The sequence below is a fragment of the Cygnus atratus genome, chromosome 2 (genome assembly GCF_013377495.2).
Source record: "Cygnus atratus isolate AKBS03 ecotype Queensland, Australia chromosome 2, CAtr_DNAZoo_HiC_assembly, whole genome shotgun sequence".
NCBI lineage: Eukaryota > Metazoa > Chordata > Aves > Anseriformes > Anatidae > Cygnus > Cygnus atratus.
Genome location: NC_066363.1, coordinates 36,466,282 through 36,485,347, shown reverse-complemented (window position 1 = coordinate 36,485,347; position 19,066 = coordinate 36,466,282). Strand labels below are relative to the sequence as shown.

Sequence of the window (19,066 nt, the reverse complement as noted above, 5' to 3'; positions counted from 1 at the left end):
GGCTTGAGCATTATACTTGTGAGCATAAAGGAAACAAATCTCAAGTGTTTGGGAATGCATACATATTTATCTATTAGTTTTCACAGCTGACTACTGTATTACCAGAGTCAGAAATACAAGACTTTCCAAGACTCTTACAAAAACTCAGCATAAGGAGCCAAGTCAACGATGTGCTGACGTTGATGGGGACCGAGGGCACTCAGCACTTCACAGGTCCATACCCTAAACAAGGGCTGCCAAACTGATCTCTAGGGTAACCTCACTGAACTCAGTAGATTTTCACCAGAGTTGTCTTTGGACCATGGACTGGAATTTGCACTGGAAATTCAGTGCACTAAAAAGCAGGAGCAAAGGATTTTATTTCCAAAAAGGATTAAATATTACTTTAGCAAACACCACAATGGCTTTGTAGAAAAACAGAAAGTTAATCCTTGCCAAGTATGGCCTAAAGGGTATGTTAGTATTTGAATGTGAGGCAAATACACGAAACATCTTATTTTTAGAAGTGGTATATCCATATCAAGTAAGAAAGGTATCATTTTCTTGACCAAGATGAGAAGTTAGGGTTTCATAATAAGCAAGCAGATAGCACCACTTTAACCAAAACCAAAAATCCTAAATTTTCTTCTGTGGGGCATGGGGGGAGGTAGGGGACAGGGTGGACAAGAATACACTAACATAGATGAAGTCTTGTTATTTGTGTTATTTCTCATTAAGGTACACAGCCCATCAAGAAATCAGGCATTACGACAACAGACTACATCAGGTCAGAGGCAACTTGATGGGTAATAAAGCAATTATAAGATAGGTGTAACTGAAGTCAGTATGATTGCTCCTTATTTGCTCAGCATCTATTCCATGAATGTAAGACAGAAAAAAAAATCTCAGTGAAATAAATCCACTTTAACAGTGAAAACAAACAATTCAGAGGAAATGTACAAAGGCTTCGTATTGCTTTTTCTAGGTGTACCAAAAGCGTATCTTCTGTGCCATAAGCAGACTGAAATAATGAAATGCATTGTGTTACATACATTGAAACACACTGAGCCATGGTCAGTCTTTCCAGTTAACTGCTGTGTTATCTAGAGGTATCAAAGCTGGTAGATTAATGACACTATTTACATTACCTACATATCAACACAGTGATCATAAATGACTACATCAATCTCCCCATACAGTTGGTGTAGTTTCTATGATCCAAGAATCTGACCAGCAAGAATTCAGAACAAGATTTTATTACAACAGACAGTCCCCCCTTCCCTCCTCTCCTCCCAGTCAAGGCAGAGAAGAAAAAAGAAAAAAAGAAAAAAAAAAAAACACCAAACACCCTGAAATCCATCCACAGACCTTCTGGAAGCCAGCTCAGCCAGATGTAAACCAAGAGCTCTTTCTGCCTTGCAATACTTCATCCTTCAACATTCATAGAAACCAGAAGTCCATGAAACCTCTGTGTTTATATGAGAGCAGAACTGATAAAGATCCCAACTTTAAAATGTTGACACTTTATACACAGTATAGTAATTACACTGCATCCACTGATTCCAGGACTTCAGGGTTAGCAAACCCAGTGGACTTTCTTTGCTCCTGAGGCAACTATTTTGCCCCTAGAAAACAAGTTCTCCCTCAGAAGGAGGGAAATTTTTTAGAAGAGATTACTCTCAACATCACAGTTATTTTTTAACCTAAATTAGGCAAGCTCTTATGTTTTAATTGGGAACAATATCACAAATGAGACCCTAGCATAAGTTACACATTCAGGTCTCCTAGAATTAATAAAATATTCCTAATTCTCAGCACTTAAAAATGCATTGATAGTTCCAACAGCTTGTGCCTGACCTCACTGTTCCCTGTTTGGTACAAACAAACCTTTTGTTGCTATCACTAGCGCCCACAACTATTGCAGGCTCACTGAGAACAGGGCTCTGGTTTGTTGTACTTCAGCAAGTGGATGTGCCAGACCCATCTGGACCAAAACTCAGACAGAGTTAGCACCACTCTCAGCATTCCTGCTGAGGACATGAGTTACTGTAGGAAACTGTCCTGCATGCACACTGTTAACCATGCAGCCCAGGACTTCAATGACCCAAACTGCATTTTGAACTGGGCAGTTTGGGACTTGGCTCAGTTTGGGTTAACTGTAGGTATCTGGCTGTTTGTTATGTTGACCAGCCATCCCAATCCAGTCCTATTGTTCAACAAATAAAGATCTTTCCATCTCAAGCTGCCACCAGCACTAGTTTCCTGTGCTTTCAGGCATCTCCCTCTAGCTAACCTGTTCCATCTGACAATTAAGAAGTTATTTCTATCTGACCTTTACCATCAGGTTGAACACAGAACCCACCAAGTTTCAGACTGGGCAATAAATATTTTGTTCAGCCTGTTACTTAGATGAATAATCTGACTCTCTAATTACATAGTCATAGCCAGAAAGGCTGCAAGAAACATTAAGTTCAAATAAACCTCAAAAATGTAAATGGACAACATAAAAGCCCCAGAGCAAGATCAGAAGGTATAATCCTGTGCAGATCCCAACTCAACCTATTGTATATTAAAGGAGGAAAGTCAGCAATCAGATTTTGAGTGGAACCTGATACACAGAATATATTTTGGCTGGCGACTATTTTGAAAATCTGTCCTCAGCGTCTGAAGTGATGCATCTTGCTTCTCCAGACATATTGAAAATGTGCTGTAAGGCTACGGGAAATTTGAAGTCCTCAATAAAGAAAAAGATTCCATTAGATATTCACTATGCTTGGCTGTTCGTTTCTTTTTTCTTATCTTTTTTTAATTACAGAAATAGCCTCTGAAAGGACACTAAGTCTTAATATACTGCTTTCAAACCAACAGCCTTACTAAGTACAATACCATCAAATGCAACATTAGCTTGTTGTATAGAGAGTTTATATGAATCATCCTCAATCCATTTTGTAAAACTACCTCAGATCCCAAAATTTCATCCCTCAAAGCATGAATGAAAACTTTAAAAGATGATACCAGTTAAGAAAAAAAAAGTAGAACCAAAAAAAAAACACTTCCATATTCTTAGAGTTTGTATTGACCATTAAACTACTGCAAACATTATTCATCCTTAATAAAAGCTATCTAACAGCACAGCTCCAAAGCGTAACTTGATTCTTCATCTTTAAAATGTTTAGTCTGACGTGCAGTAATAACAGCCATTTGGCTTGTTCAGCTGTGGGCTCTGTTGAAGTTATATACTTACCCATGTTATACTTTCAGGCAATGATAACAAAGTCAGAGTAACAGGACTAGGACTGAAATTTGAAGGGCTGCCCATCAAACAGCCACAAGAGAAGAGGAATGTCCTGAGAAAGTCAAGAAAGTTTCTTCATTGATTCAGCAGGATACCACCCAAGCGTACCAAGAAGCTCAAGGTAATGAGACCTCAGGTAGATGACAAAAGAGTAGAGAAGAAAGAATTGCACCCAGGTGCACCTAGCGGAACTGCTCTCACAAAAGGGCTCACGACTGTGTGCTCCCAAGAGCTTTACTTCCAAAAGACTCACTGCCTAAACTACTGATTGGGCTTTCTGTGAGGGTATACATACTGAGTGCAACACATCTTCAATCTCTTTTGGTTGCTCAGAAATTGCTCGCTCAAATTTTAGAAGAAAAGAGTGCAATTGACACTTCATTATTTGGTAAAGCAAAAGACACAGAAGGGAAAAAGAAATCAAAAACTATTTTCCTTATATCCAATCATTTCGAACTCTACAAAATTTTTGTCTAGATAAACCTCCCTGTACAAGTCACAACAAGAAAGAAAATGAGTCAACCACGGATGACATAAGTCACCTCACTGACACAGGTAGTACCTGGAAAAGTAATGCATTTGCACCTTTGCAGGTGCTCTTTTACATCTGAAGACTTTATGTCTCTACAGTGGGTTTTGCTACAAAAATAAATAAATAAATAAAATAAAATAAAATAAACTAGAGGATAGGATTTCAGTAAGTATAATGAGGAAGAAACAAGGGTTCCATACAAATAATCCTAGTCTCCTCTTCATCTGGTTTCAGCAGTTTTGGAAGGGCACTTTTTTTTCCCCCCTCAAAGATGGTAAGGTTTCACTCCTTCCCTTCTCAATCTAATATGTAAGGAATCTCAGTGTCACCCCCTCCCAAAGTTCAGTTCCATACAGCTTTTAGTACTTACCTGGAGGGAACAATGTGTCCCACAGACTTTAATATTTCAGTGTTGTGAAAACAACAACAAAAAGCTTTGACGTGCTTAACAAACTGCTGAGTTTCAAAGCAATGTAATGTTCAGTTAGAACATTACAACAGCAGAAATGACATTTATTTCAGTCAACATAACTATAAAGTTTCCTACAAGGATGACTAACTCACAAAAGTTTCACAAGCTATTCTGTGTTAACTCGAATGGCTCTCCTTTGGCTAAGAAAGCTGGAAATGGAAATTGTCAATGACTCTCTTCCCATACTCACAACAAGGCTTTAAAACAAAAACAAAATACACACACGAAAAGGAACAAATAGTATTACTAACCTTTTTCTGACTTTTTAAATGAACATCAATTTATTCAACAAGACACACACTTACATTTTAATGAAATGACCCTTGTGGACTTTCATCAGAGAACATAAACCTGTATAGTGAATGTACCTGAAGCTTCTGAATTAGTTCAAGATTTGCCAGATACTATAGAACTCGTTCTTCAGTCAGCATCAAAAAATTGAAGTAAATATAGTGGAGCTAGGTGATAACAAGGAAAGCTCTTGGCCAGACTTACCATATTAGTCAGCCAATAATTTCACCATAATAATTTCAGCTGGGTCATAGAACCTTGTTTATTAAATAGTGACCCCAGCTACATAACAACATATACCTTTATATATAGCACATAATTTTACCTCCCACTGGCAAATTGATATTTCAGATCTCATCACAGATTTCACATGAAAAACATGTTCCTACTTCCTGAATCGTATTTTGGTCAGTTTCTAAGATGTTATATTGATACAAGACCCAAATCCTATCAATTTTAGTGTCTACCTCCAATAATCATTCATACAAGATGTGCTTAGCGCATACTAAATATTACTGATGTTATATTGACCCCAGACTGGGGCTTAGTTATGTCTTAAAACATAGAAGATAATACTAACGGCTACCTGAAAACATATGGCCCATTATTTTGCACACACTACTTACAAATTTTTCACTTTCTTTTTGGAATAACGAATGGATTCAAACACAAAACAACACATTAAAAGATAGTACACAACATACTGGAAAAAAACAGAGAGACTGACTTCTTGACAGCTTAAAAAAAAAAAAAAAAGAAAAACAACACCACTCAGTAACATTGCACCTGGCTTATTATAGGGCAATTGCTGCTGCAGTTCTTTGAAACTACTGATGACAGAAATAATTAAAAAAAAAAAAATCAAATGAGCAAAAATGAAAAAAAAAAAAAAAAAACAAGAAGGAAGACATGAAGACAAATGTCTAAGAAAAAAGTCTCTCTCTTTTTCCCATATATCATTATTTTTTCATTACAAAATCTAAGAATAAAGCATCTTAAACGTTAAGGTATTTAGATTTCCCCAGGGTTTAGCTGGGTAATGAAACAACCATTTTTCAGCGTCTCCCTTCAGTGAGGGGAAGATCTATGATGCTCCCAAACTAAGGACTGCAAAATGACAAACACATCCACCAAATGAACATAAAAACAAACAACATACACTACAGCACGAGGTTGCCAGGCCATTTTGCTCAGACATGCTTGCCATAGTCTTTGAGAACATGTGCAGCTTTTCACTCTCATTATTACAGAGGGTATTCATACACAAAGTGCAAATAATACATCCATCAGAAACAATTTGTAACCCTATTGGACACAAAAATCTGCCCTTCTACATACTTAGCTGGCTATCTGCAGGTCTAGGGGCCCTACTACCAGCGGCAGTGGTGGAAGCCAGTCCATTTTGCCTCAAAAAGCAATCCATCAGAAGGAATGGGACAGCTGTATCATAGAAATTACCAAACATAAATGGAGCTAATCTACTCAGGGGACCCTTGATGATCAAATATACTCCTTAGAAACTGCCCTACAGCCAAACTCTTGCCAAACAGAAAGTTCTAACAAAACTGAGCACTTCTGCAGGGTGAACATGTTCACAGTACAGATGTCTTCAAGCAGTTTCACTGCCAGAGGTAACTGCCAAGTGCAAGAGCAGCACTTTTTCATTTGTGCTTGCAAACACAGGATTCTGTGGGCATAGCCAGCACACACACACTTTAAAAGCCCTACTCTTCAATGTACTGCATATTGGTTCTTACTAATCTTAGTCCACTATGGCACCTGCAAGAGTAATAAGAGAAGAAATTCTATTTGGGATGAGGTCTGCCTGATTTCTCACTGGTACCTGAAGTCCCAAAAGCAAAGACAAACAAAACAAAAGCCAAATCAAATATTTGCAAGGAATTGTTACTGAACTGTGTTTTCCATAAAAATGGAAGTGGTTAATACATAAGTGTTAGCCTGTTGGAGAACCTCTTAACCATGACATGTGTGCACCTAAAATGGCCAGAGGTGAAAGAATTTTTGCTGAATAGGAGAGGAGAGAAATGGTAAGATTAGGGTTAGTTTGACCTTACCCAGAAGTTGCTGAATGCCAGCAAGCCACCAATGTGTTGTTACTCCAATAAGAGTATGAGAAAACCACATAAACTAAAGGCTGCAATTGCACATAAGGATAGTTCTGTATCCAATATCTTCTGCGTGTGATTTGGGAGCACGGGGAGCGGAGGTGCAGAGGGGAGTGTGGAGAGAAATGGTTAATTCTAGGGAGAAAGAGTACTGGATATTACCCACTGGTAAAGGTTTACCTTTCTTCAAATGGAGGATTTACAGCTATTTACAGTGGCCAGGCCTTTATGAAGGTGGCTCACATAAAGGTGGCCTGTTACAGCTGCTGAAGTGAGCCTGTCAAACTTAAAATAGTGAGTCTTACAAGAATGGTACAAAGGCACTTCATTAACACGCTCACTGCTGGGCTCCCAGGTGACATGCGCTTAAGTGCCTGTATTTCACTTGCATGTTGACAAGGGAGTCAGTGATAGAGCTGCCAGCATGGCTGAGGTTCAACAATTTCCTTCCCTCTCGTGCCAAACCTGTGGGAAGGCATAAGAATGGCAGCTGTCTTTTTGTCCAAAGGTACACAGTCTAGCTTATTCCACCTCTACTTGTTATTTAAGTGGAGCTGGTTTTTTTTGAAACCAGTCTTGGAGGTATTTTGCCAGTAGCTTTCCAGTAGGAGTCATGCTTTCAACATCATCTGAATAGTTATCTTGACTCTTGAATTTGTGTCTTCTTACCTGATAACATATTATCTGTTTTTATTGAAGGAAACTTCAAAGTCATTTCATGTTTGTGCCTGTGAATCATCAGATGATCCTCTGTTGGAAAACGCTGTCAGGCAAACACAGAGAGAGAGGAAGGGAAAAAAAAAAAAAAAGAAGAAGAAAAAAAAAGAATTTAATTCTCTAATAAACTTTTGGCATTAGACAGAATTTCAAAAATGAGAGAGAGAAAGAAATGTATCCTGCCAGAAATGTGTCCAAATGGCACAGGAACAGCAAGTGAATATGAGTAACAAATATCTGTACTTAGAAATGTATTTGCTGCAGTGCTTTTTGGGGTTACAAACAGAAAGGGGTCATGTATTTGCTTAAAAAAGTTGCAAGACCAAGTTTTGGTTTCTAAGGGTCACGGACACATGCTTCATTACCACCGCCTCACAGGTCACCACGTGTCTGAGGAACTGTGATAACTGCTATTGTGTGTACTCTTAGCCCACGGCAAATGCAAAGTAATACAGCATATCTTAAATCACTTCAATGGATTTTTCTGCTTTTGAGTATTTCTGCAACCTCTATCTGCTGAACAACAATAAAAATAATCAAAGAAGCCAGCCTTCACCTACCCAAAAGTATTCATGAAAAATTCATCTTTATTTGTGGAAAACTGGTATGTTCACTTGATTAAAACTGCCAGTGCAATGAGTGCAATGGTGCTCAGTAGCTAACAACTGTTTACAATCCTTTACAATACTAAATTAACTTCCTTCCCTTTGTCAAGCAGAGAAGACGGAGTCCTGCTTTGGAAGAAACTAACAGGTGTGCTAAAAGTTTTTGTTTGTTTGTTTTTGTTTTTTACAATCTGATAACATAATTTTACAACAAATAGCTTCTTTAAAACAAGACAAAGAAGAGACAGGCTTGAAAAAAGCTGAAACACTTGAATACCTGTGCTCTAAGAGCGAAATTGTTTTCTTCACCAGAAGGCGCATATACAGACCTTTGTTACAAACTACTGTAGTAGTTTTAACAGGGTTATTTCAGGACTAGCAAAGGCCAAGAGATGTTTACCATGGCTTGGGGAAAAATAAATATTAAAATAATTTTTTTAAGCAACAGGTACAATAGGACAAAACTGTCAAAAACTGGCAATGACAGAGTTAAAGCGACAAAAGGCTTTCAACACAGCATATTCTTGGCTAAGTGACTTTGCTTGTGGCTATGGTATAAATAGCTGAAGTAGGTTACACCTTCTAAGACTTTCTGTAAGCCCATAGACAAAGCAGCATAAATAATGGGAATGAGTTTTCTGGAAATAAATAAATAAATATATATATATATCCCCAAGAACTTTTCCTCACTGTCAAATCCTGGTTCATTGCTTACTCATCTGGAAGAAATGCAGCACTAGAAATTTAAGTTAAGAACAAATGGAATTTGTGAAAGACCTCGCTCAATGGGACTGTGAGACAGAAAACATGTTTCTTCTCATGGAAATGGATTTTCCTTCATGAAACGCCATACTTTGTCTTCAGGGTGAAATCAGCCAGGCTTAAAGAGGGCCTTGTGCAACTGAGGAGAAGCTGTTCCTTCAGTTCAAGCTTCTGTGTGTTTTTTTGTAAATTACTTTCTTCCTTATGCAGAATACCAACATCCTCAGCCTCAAACACACATCTGCACTGGCTGATGGACAAGCAAGTCCCCAGGCAGCTGAGGTGGATTCTGTCAATTCCTCCTTTATAATAAAAAGAGATCACATTTTGGAATGAGAAATTAAATGCTTTTTATAATGAAGTCACATCTACACTTATCACTTTCCCAAACTGTAACTGTATGCAACAAAGTAAGGTCTCTGAGCACCTAAGTGAGCTTTTTTGGATCAGCTTCCCTCCACTGAGTGAAAACACTCAAGTCCACTGATGTGAGTGGAAGTTTGTTCTAGAATTTAGTAAAACTTAAACAAACTTTGACTATAAGACTCAGATATTTTTATCCTACCTCTGTGACAGAGTAGTCCAGTGAGGGTTTTAATTCTGCCTGTGGAGATCTGGAGGCACAAGTCCTCGGTCAGAGAGGCAATCAGAAAGATGCACTCCAGCATCTATAGAAAGGCTCCCACTTAGTAAAACGGCAAAGCTGCTCATGGCCTTTTGTTAACAGGATCTCAGAATTCTCCTTTTTCTTATTTCAGTTCCTAACAAAAACTACATCTACACTCTTGTGATAACCACACAATACTTTGTTCCCAGTCATTCCACCATGGGAACATAAAAGTTTGTAAAAATATGAGCCAGTTGAAAACTTTCAACACAGAGGGAAATATTATCCTCATTAAGAAATGGGGAATCTGAGAAATGGGTAAGCTAAATCACTTAAAACAGATGCATACAGGAAGCCTGTGGCAAAAGCCCCAAAGATGTCCTTGCCTGAAGATTTTACTTGCAAACGCTTGTCACTAAACCAAATCAGGGTGGGAGGTGTCACACACAGAACTTCCCTCACCACTACATGGGAAGAGAGCATAGTATTTTTTTTATTTTTAGGAAAAACACATAAGTCCCAATCAAAAATCTCAGCAGGTAAAATACTTGTCACTTCAGGTTTTTTAAACTTCATTTTTTTTTCAATATAAAACTTCACATTACAGGTCAGATCATATCCTCAGAGGCACGTGGTGGATTGTCAGTCAACAGGAATCTCCAACAGGAGCAGAATTTATCTATAGGCTGCATTTTCAATGGAGAATATTTAGTAGAGAACTCTCTCAAAGATTTTGTGTTTTTTGTTTTTTGTTTTAATAGCTAATAAGGTGGCATTTATTTACGTATTAAAAATCATCAGGAGATTTTCTGTATCTATTGAGAAATGTAATACATTGCCTTGTACATATGAGCAAAAAAAAGACAAATGCATCTTGCCTAGTGTGTCCTCTCTTACTAGCTCCTAAGGAATTTGCAATACCTGGTTTGAAACATTAGGATTAGGGATGAGGAAGAAGCAGCTTGAGAAGCACTTCTACCAACTCACTGTTGAATGGCTGTTATGTTTGCTTTAAATATTTTGTAGTAATATCTTGTAGGGCAAGGAGGGAATTGGGGGGTGGGAAAGGACTTAAAGAAATAACAAAAAAAACAACCCACCCACATTATTATTAGACGTGTTAATATATCAGGAGGCATTATACAAGCCAGAGCTAGTGCTGAGGACTCAATTAATATCACCGCTGACTCCACTCACCTGTGAGCAGCCTGGGGCACTGCAGACAAAAGGCCTCTCCTGCTCCAAGTTCATCTTTGATTCCTCATAAATCTACATGTTAAAAGGGGGAGGGGGAAAGAAAGGGAACCTATGAATATACACATTCTAAACTTCACACACACATGCAACATGCAGTCTTCACGGTTTTTACTTTTATTTCAAACTCCCAAAACAGACCAGGGCAAAGTTTCATCCTCAAAGTACTAAATTTGCTAATATTCAGCAGGCTCCCTACAGTTTAAGCTCTTATTACTCCTTCCTGAGTACATACTTACTCTGAAGGAAGAAAAAACCCCATTAGGCTTTCACAGCAGAAATCCTGCCTCAGAAAAAAAGCATATGTTCAGTGTTGTTATTAGATAAGACCGTGTCTGTTCAGAAATATTTTGAATTAAGGGTTTTTACCTCTTTTTCTTTGGTTCCCGCTGAACCACATTAAAACCAGACGTCTAGGTTATTTCTGAGAAAGAGCCCACTTTTTGAAGTTCTTCAGCCTTATTGTTCAGTATTAACAACTTAAATACATTACATACAGGCTCTGTACATGTACCATACGAATCTGCATCAACAGCCTTTAAAAGACCAACTGGATCCTAAGGAGCTCGAGAAGTTTTGCCTAAAACTGCAGCTTCCTCATAGCAGTTACAGCCCTGTAATTTTGCCCTGAAGCCAGAGGGAGAGCCCCTGGGTCTTGAATAAACATAGCAAGAGGAAAGCATTTGCCCTCAGACTGCAGCAACGCAGCTGATTTGGGTCAATGTTACAGCAGTGTCCCTGAGCAGCATGAACAAAAAATCATTTGTTAGTAACAGCCTAGGACTTAAATAAGTCACTTATTTCTCAGTCTTTTGAGCCTGTTGTTACAATTGGCATTACAATTTGGAAAATAATAGGTGACCCACCTTAAAGCACGATGTATGACATTACACTTTAAATCCCTTAAAATTCAGTCTGACCACAACCCCACTTAGACAAATATCTGAGAAGTGTTTATGTGAATCTTTCATGAACAAAAACAAATATCCTGGTGGAGAAGAAGAATTTAATTCTGAAGCTACAAAAATTTGAAGGACAAGTGCTGAAATCACTCCACTCTGCTATTTTTTTTAAACCTAATCTGAACATCTAATTTTTTAAAACCACAGTTTGTCACTTCCAGTTATCAGGAATGTCTTTACTATGCTTACTTTTGTTGTTAGATATGCTTTTTTTCTGAGAGTTGCCACCATCCCCTGCAAGCATCCCCCCGTTAACCTGAACATCAGCCCAGACTTGTACTTACAGAAATTATTTTCAGTAATGTACGTTTTTCAAAGAAACAAAACTGTTGGGTGATAACTTTTCTTTTTCCTTTTAATTATAACTTATTCTAGTGGATAGCATTAGACTGAGAGTATATTTCCTACTTATGACCAGGCAGAGAAAAGAAAGGCAGCAGAACATCCTTTGCCATCTCCACCAACTCCCAGTAAAGAATCCCCTCCGATTTTTATTTCACCTTTAACCTCCCCAATGACTCTACCCCTAAAGGTGCTTGCTAGTTAGCACCATCTGATGTTCTTGGTATAGACACCTCTACCAAAACCCGGCTGAGACAGGCGACTCATTGCACCAAATACAATCAGGTGTCAAGAAAGACCCTAGCTCAGCTATCTAGTTGCACAAGGCAAGAACTGAAATAACTACAATTGTACCTAATTTACTCCCTTAAGATTATTCATATCCTGTTTTGATTTAACTTACATCTATGTTAAACTGAAATAGAACACTCATAATCAGAAATGAAAGAGCATGTTTACATCAAGGCTTATACTAAAATAACTAAAGGTGTTAAATTCCTTCTAATTTCAGTTATTTCAGTTCTAGACTGTGCATAGACAGGCTCTTCAGAGGTGAAGTAATAAAAATTCTCAGAATTAATGCTATTCTGCTTGAGAGAAACAACCAGCGGAGAGATAACTGACTAAACAAACAAATCCCCACAAAAACAAAAACAAAACCTCCAGCTAGTTTGATTTTTAAATGCTCCTCTATTTATGGTATGTGACCCTGGGATGTTGCCTTTCCTAAAGACCTCTTCACAGAATAAAAAGAGAAAAAAAAAAGACTTTATCTGAGATCTCAATTACCCCTGCAACTGAAGCACTGCCAAATGTTTATGTTACCTCTTCCTCCCCTCCTTGGGGGACAGTGACAACTGCGTTTTCAATAGCAGAACAATGGATGATACTCAGTTAAAGAAAACAGAGGGCAACAATTCTGGTCCCAAGTGTCCAAGTGAATTTTAAAACGTTGCCATGAATTACTTGGATCTTGTTTCCTACTTGAGTACTGAAAATCTAAGACTTCTCTCCCCTCCCTAAGCATCGAGATTTAGTCCCAAAGTCCATAGGTATGTGCTTTGATAACGATTTAATAATTATCAGGGTTATCTATGTAGATAGCGTGAAATAAACACCAAAATAATATGCTCAGTGTAGCATCCTGACCATGAGGATCGACTCCAGGAAAATGTGGACTTGGATTTTATTCTCAGTACTTCAAAAGGTGTCAGATCCAACATCCAGACATTTACCACAAACGTACAAGCAGCGGCTGGTTCCCATGAAAATCACCCTTTGCAGACGATTTTCAGAGGCTAAACTTAAAGAAAATGAAAGAAAGTAATAATCCGGAATGGCTACATCATTTGTGCCCTCCAGGATACTGCCTAGCATGACTTGACCCATAAAACAAGTTACCAGATAGTACAATGCCCTCAAGTCAAACTGCACTAAGCACAGTTTGTGTTTACATGTAACACTATCACTACGGTTGTGATTGTAGTGGTGTTGATCTCTTAGGAGAGTAAATGAGTGAAAGCTTTTTGAAAGGGTGTATGACTACCCTACGGCAGCAACTCAAGTTTTATGCCTGAATGATGACCAGAAATAAGCAGCTGAAAATCCAGACTATGAGCATGAACCTCCTGCATTGCCCCTCCCAACTGAACCCTACAAGAGCTGCGGGTGAACGCAGGCAACAGGGGATCTAACCCCAGGTTTGTAACCAGAGGATGGGAGTTCACAGCAGCAGAGTTCTTTTTTGGTTATGCACAGCACAACTTGCACAGCATCCTTTTCAAGATGCAGTTGAGCATCTCCCATCCTGCAGTTCAGACTAAAGCCAGGCATACACTGTCCCTGGCACCCAGACCTCTTCACGCACCCCGTTTCTGTTGCAGGGCCACACAACCCAGGTCTCCTTTTTCACGGTGCTCGCAGGTGGTTCAGCATGCATGAAGGAAATAACACAACCAATGGCAACATTTCTACTTCACCTAATAAAAATAAATCACAGCAACCTTTCCATCTAAATTAAGGTGCTTATTAACCTTCGGGGTCTTAAATATTCAAGTTACGCTCATGCACCTTCCATGGTGCTACATGACTGCCAAAATTAATGCACACAAAGAATATCGGGTAAACTTACGACGACTGAAAAGTTTAAGGATTGCTTGGCCTTGTTTTTTTTACTTCTTTTTATCAATAACTCAATTTGCTGCAACTTCATGGCCTCTTCAAAGCAACATACAAGAACTATAAATATAAGTGAGCACTTATGTTGATATGTCAGCATTAGTTCTGATATTATTAACAATAGGCATGAATGCATTATGCAGCAGAAGAGGGGGTTGAATTTTAATAGAGATGTTAACAACATCTGTCAGCATTTATTGCCCTATTGTGACCACGTAAAGAGCCTTACTGGCAGAATATGTAAGTGAGGAAATCTGCTATGCTGTTGTAGCCTGCCACTCTTCTGAAATATCACCCTGCTTAGGAGCAGCTAAGGTATTCCAATTAGAAAAATAAATAAACAAAAATATAAAAGAAACAGAGAAAGATTTCTCCAAGTCATGTCACATGGAAAAGAAACAAGTAAGTTCTGCAGCAAGCCAAGACATTCTTCCGTTTCTTGATTTCTGTATAAGATGCTACTAAATATTTTTATTAGAATTAATAAAACTGAAGCCAGCAGTGAGGAATACAAGAACATAACAAAGAAATAAAAAAGCAAACAGAAGAAACAAAAACACCCTCAGAACACAGCAACAAGCTACATCCCCTCTCAGCAGCATCCAGGGGGAAGCACCCCATGCTCCTCAAGGAGATTTTTCAGTGCCCCATGATTGTCCCTTCTGGATCAGAAAAATAGTTCTACCAACTGACACCAAGAAAGCATACTCCTTTCTGACTCTCTCCCCCTTTTTAAACTCAGCAGTAATCTTATTGCCTTACTGGTAAAAACATCAAGCAGGCTTGTTTCCTGTTTCAATGTTATTCTTGAAGTGGGCTGCAGTAAGAGTCTGATTTTCATTGGGCTATTATTATTTGCAGCTGTGCGACCTTTTTAACCCTCTTTTAAAAGTGACATTTCAGCCTTCAACCTCAAGCTGTCTAAATGTTGCAAGATTTTCAGTCCTCTGATTAACAGTGAAAAAGAACCGATGGGGAGATGTACTACAATGTGCCTAATACAGGTCAGTGCACCGATCCTGCCATTTGCACAAGTGAGTAATTACACTCATATAAGCAACCTGTTTGTTGAAATTAATCACCTGGGCATGTTTGCAAGACAGGTTTCTTCAGGCTGGTGTGACCCAGGTCACTGAGATTGCCAAAGACGTGTACAAAATCCACAGTCACTAGCATTAGCAGTGGTATGCGGAGACATGAGCAATAAATGAAGCATCACCTGTTTCTTAGGGTCATGGCCACAGCGTATAAGAAGTGAGAGGAGATGTGGTTATGGTGCACTTGTGCGTATTAAAGAACCCCATCGGCGTATGCAGCATTTCAACATGCTAGTCGTGGCTATTCAGTGCCGCACTATTTGCAGGTAATTACAGTGTTATTACAAATGCAATTAAGACCTGTTGGTTTTGGAAGCGTAGCACACGCAGGGTTAATGCCGACGGTTGTTCCCAATATGCCCCTGCATAAGCAAAGCTGATTTTAAGTATCGCTGTGCTGAAACGGTGCATGGTATTTTTCGTCTGTGTGGACCGCTCAGTGGAAGTGCTTGTTTTCTGAAGTTAGCATCATGCTTTCCACATGCACACATACAGGGCTCATTATCACGGCCCTGCCTGCTTCGGCTGCTACAACGGAGGGTCTGTCAGCATTTCCATTAGAAACCACCCCCGTTTCAGGATTAAAGCATTTCCAAATGGTTCTGGATGCTGGAAAGCAATTTGTGTCTGGAGTCCCCAAGAAGGCCTTTAATGTGATACACATTTGAGCTGGGGCTCTAGCTCTCACTGGTACTCCAGTGAAGTTTTTGTGATTACATTTATGACATTTATATGTGGAAAAACACTCAGCTTGGGCCTTTATTCATTTGTTTTAAAAAAAGAGAGCCCCATAAATCTTCAGGCAGAGTGAAGCGCTCTCAAAAAGCGGTTGATGTGTGAATTACCTCTACAGCGAGCGGCGTTTAGTCCTGTCCCTGCGGCTGGCAGCAGCAAGCACCGGCTGTGTGGCACGGGGGTGCCTCCTGGGTAGCTGCAGCCCCTGCCACCTGTGCGATTGCTGGCCAGGGGCATGCTTTGGGATCAGCTGAAAACAGAGTACCAAAAAGATTCTGGTTTCACGCTTGCCAGACACCTCGGTTCTTGTTAAACATCCACTCAGTTTGTTTACTGCCTGTCTGAACAAGATCCAGCACTGGGAAGGCTCCCCAGGAGTCTGAGAGTTTTGCCCCGTCTCTCTCTCCCAGGTATACCCATCTGTCTCCAAATCAACTGAGGCTGAAGTGGTTTTGCTCCCCGACTTTGGCCATGACAAAAAGCTGTTTTTGTTATCAAGGGAAATCTAACAGCTTTCTCCTGGATATCTTCCACTTATGCAGAGCTGCTTTCTTCTAAAGGAAGAAAGAAAGAAGGTGCAGAACTGAGGATAACCAAACAGAAAAGGGGCAAGGATAGGAAATTTCAAAAGGGAAAAAGAATGAAGTTTGAAAACCTCAAGAGCTAAGGAAGGGGAAAAATGAGGGAAAGCAGAAGCCCAAGGGGTTCAGCCACCAATGGAAACAGGATAGAGAAAGAAAATGGAAGTGAGGCCTCCAGACCACTGGGTACAGGACCAAGGAAAGAAGAAAGGAGTAAAAGGATACTTCTGAAAAAGAAACTCAAAATAGAAAGCAGATGACCTACTGCCTTCCCATGTAACAGCAAAGTGAGAGTCCAGCACTGTATGCCATCCATGCAAGACAGGAGTATTTGGTAGAGGGCACAGTTGTTGGTAGAGGGCTCTGTTTGTCCTCTGCACTGGATGAGTCATAACTCATATCAAGTGAAAATACACAAGTTTAAATGATTAATCTATGTTTCTTAGGCTCTCTGTTTCAGTTTAGGAAATCCATCATGGATATACATTGTATAGAGCAAAAGGATTTGCTGTTTTACAGAAATAACCATGGGATTATTAAGCACAAGCAAAAAGCAATAGAAGACCAAAAAAAAATAAATAAATAGGAAAACAAAGGTGGAGAGTGGATTCACTTTTGAAAACAGTTCATGAAAGTTATCTCAGCACAGAAATATTCTATAGGAGAAATCAGATCTTTATAGGGAAAGATGGCTATTACTTCAACTCTGGAAAAACACTTCTAGGAATAATGTGGTTATTTTACACTCTGCAACTGGCCAAGCAGGGACTGCCTCCCCTGGAAGCCTTCCAGGCTTGTAGCTCTGCAACTGTCCCCCACTGATGTCATTTGCAGAGCAGCCCTAATACCTGCTCTCCCTTGTTACAAGTTTGAAACAGCGTGAGTGACCAGACTGCAATACTGCTGACAACGCAGAGGTTTGCTTAACAGAACGTGCAGCAGCACCAACACAAGCTGTAGCAATACAACCACAAACACAGGCAATGAAAGGAAAAGTCGCTATTTGACAATGAACATTGAACACACTGTCAGACAGAAAAAACACCTGTATCACTTCTCCATTTTACCTACGTGCAATTCTTCTGCTAGCTTTTTCAGCACTGGAAAAACCCAGACTACTAAGTAAAACCAACATCTATGTCTATAGTTTTAACTTGCCAAACACAAAGGAGAATGTCAAGTGTCTATGGGTACTCAAACAGCATCTAAATTTCATGTTTATCTCGATGTGAATGAATATTTCATCAGGCATTCAACGTAAGTGCTCATGCTAGAAGGTTAAGTTAGACTGCTGTGGGTCTTGGGATAGTAAAGGGAAAGAAAAAAAAGAAAGGCAGCATTCAGCAGATGCTTTATATGGTCTGCTAAGAAAGGACTCCCCACTATCTCAAAGGTTCAAACATCAGAGTTCTTAGTTAGGCTGCCCACAGTGGTGACAATACCTGTCTTTAGTTAAGTCACTGTCCATCTCACAATTTGTTCTGTACAAAGGAAGGTGGGGGAACTGCAAAATGACTGCAGTAACACAAGTGGCAGGAATCTTGCTTCAAGAGACAAACACTAATGACTAGCGTTTTAAAGGAAAAAATGTATTTGCTCTGTTCTTTCTTTATGAGCAAGTTTTGGCTTCTCCCTGTTTGGGACACAGTCCCTTGGGGCATAGAACATGCACACAGAAGTTAAAACCACCATTAGCTGAAATCGATATTTACTAGCAAACACTTGAAAGATTTAAAGGAGAAGATACACAGAGAGAACTCCATTCCAGACTCTTACAGACGTTATTACCATGGATCCAGTAGCACCTACTCTCTCACTGCTAATTTTTGAAGGTTATACACAATGCAGTATTTGATGTCCTAATGAGTTACAAATAACATAAGAACAGGCTGCTCAAAATTGTATCTACAGCTATTTGCTAGAAAAGGGGGAAAAAACAGAAGATGCATGACTTGTCAGACAGTCTGCCCCAATATTCACTCTTCTCCCAAAGGTTAATAGCATTAAGTGAGGTGGGTGCTCTGTCTTCTGTAAACCCTTTTCACAAGCACTGCATCATTCCCAGAGCTGTGGAAGTTGCTGTGCTTCATGTCGGTAGTTCTTATGCCAAGAGCTTTATTGTGGGTGTACAAAAGAAAAACAAAGAGCCTTCAGATCATCTTCACAAGTTAAGATGGTTCATCATGCCTATTGCTGTGAAGCAATAAATAAATAAATAAATAAATAAATAGTAAAAACACTTCAAGGAAAAGTTCAAGTGTTATGCACTGGTGAAGATCTACAGGAAGCCTGTAAAGGGCAGAAAAGGCAAGTGCAACTGTGGCGAGAAATGAAGCCCATGAAGCAGAGGGTGTCAATGATGAACTCCCAGTAACATCTGGCAAATAAGCTAATCTTTTGGGACTTTCCAATGTTGGCAGATAAGTATGTTGTCTGTCCCTTCAAAGGCTGACCTCATTTCTATCCTTGGGTTAATGGCATGCAAAGCTCTGTGCTACAGTTACTTTTTTTCACTCTTTCCCCCGCCCCCA

General features: G+C 39.4%; 1 protein-coding gene across 8 annotated transcripts in view; it reads right to left on the bottom strand.

Moving 5' to 3' along the window:
* The window catches only part of CREB5 (cAMP responsive element binding protein 5), a 256,642-nt gene that overhangs the window by 203,720 nt on the left and 33,856 nt on the right, over window positions 1-19,066 (bottom strand). For 4 of the 8 annotated variants that reach the window (XM_035556391.2, XM_050708800.1, XM_035556392.2 and 1 more), the window contains 2 exons: window positions 10,584-10,655; window positions 7,365-7,458 (listed from right to left, as the gene is read on the bottom strand). The exons of 2 other annotated variants lie outside the window; for them this stretch is intronic. In XM_035556391.2, coding sequence (XP_035412284.1) covers window positions 7,365-7,458; window positions 10,584-10,637 — 148 coding nt within the window. In that variant the 5' untranslated portion in view covers window positions 10,638-10,655. Of the gene's footprint in view, window positions 1-7,364; window positions 7,459-8,870; window positions 8,967-10,583; window positions 10,656-19,066 lie in introns of those variants that run through there. 2 more of the 8 variants (XM_035556393.2, XM_050708801.1) reach the window with 2 other exon arrangements.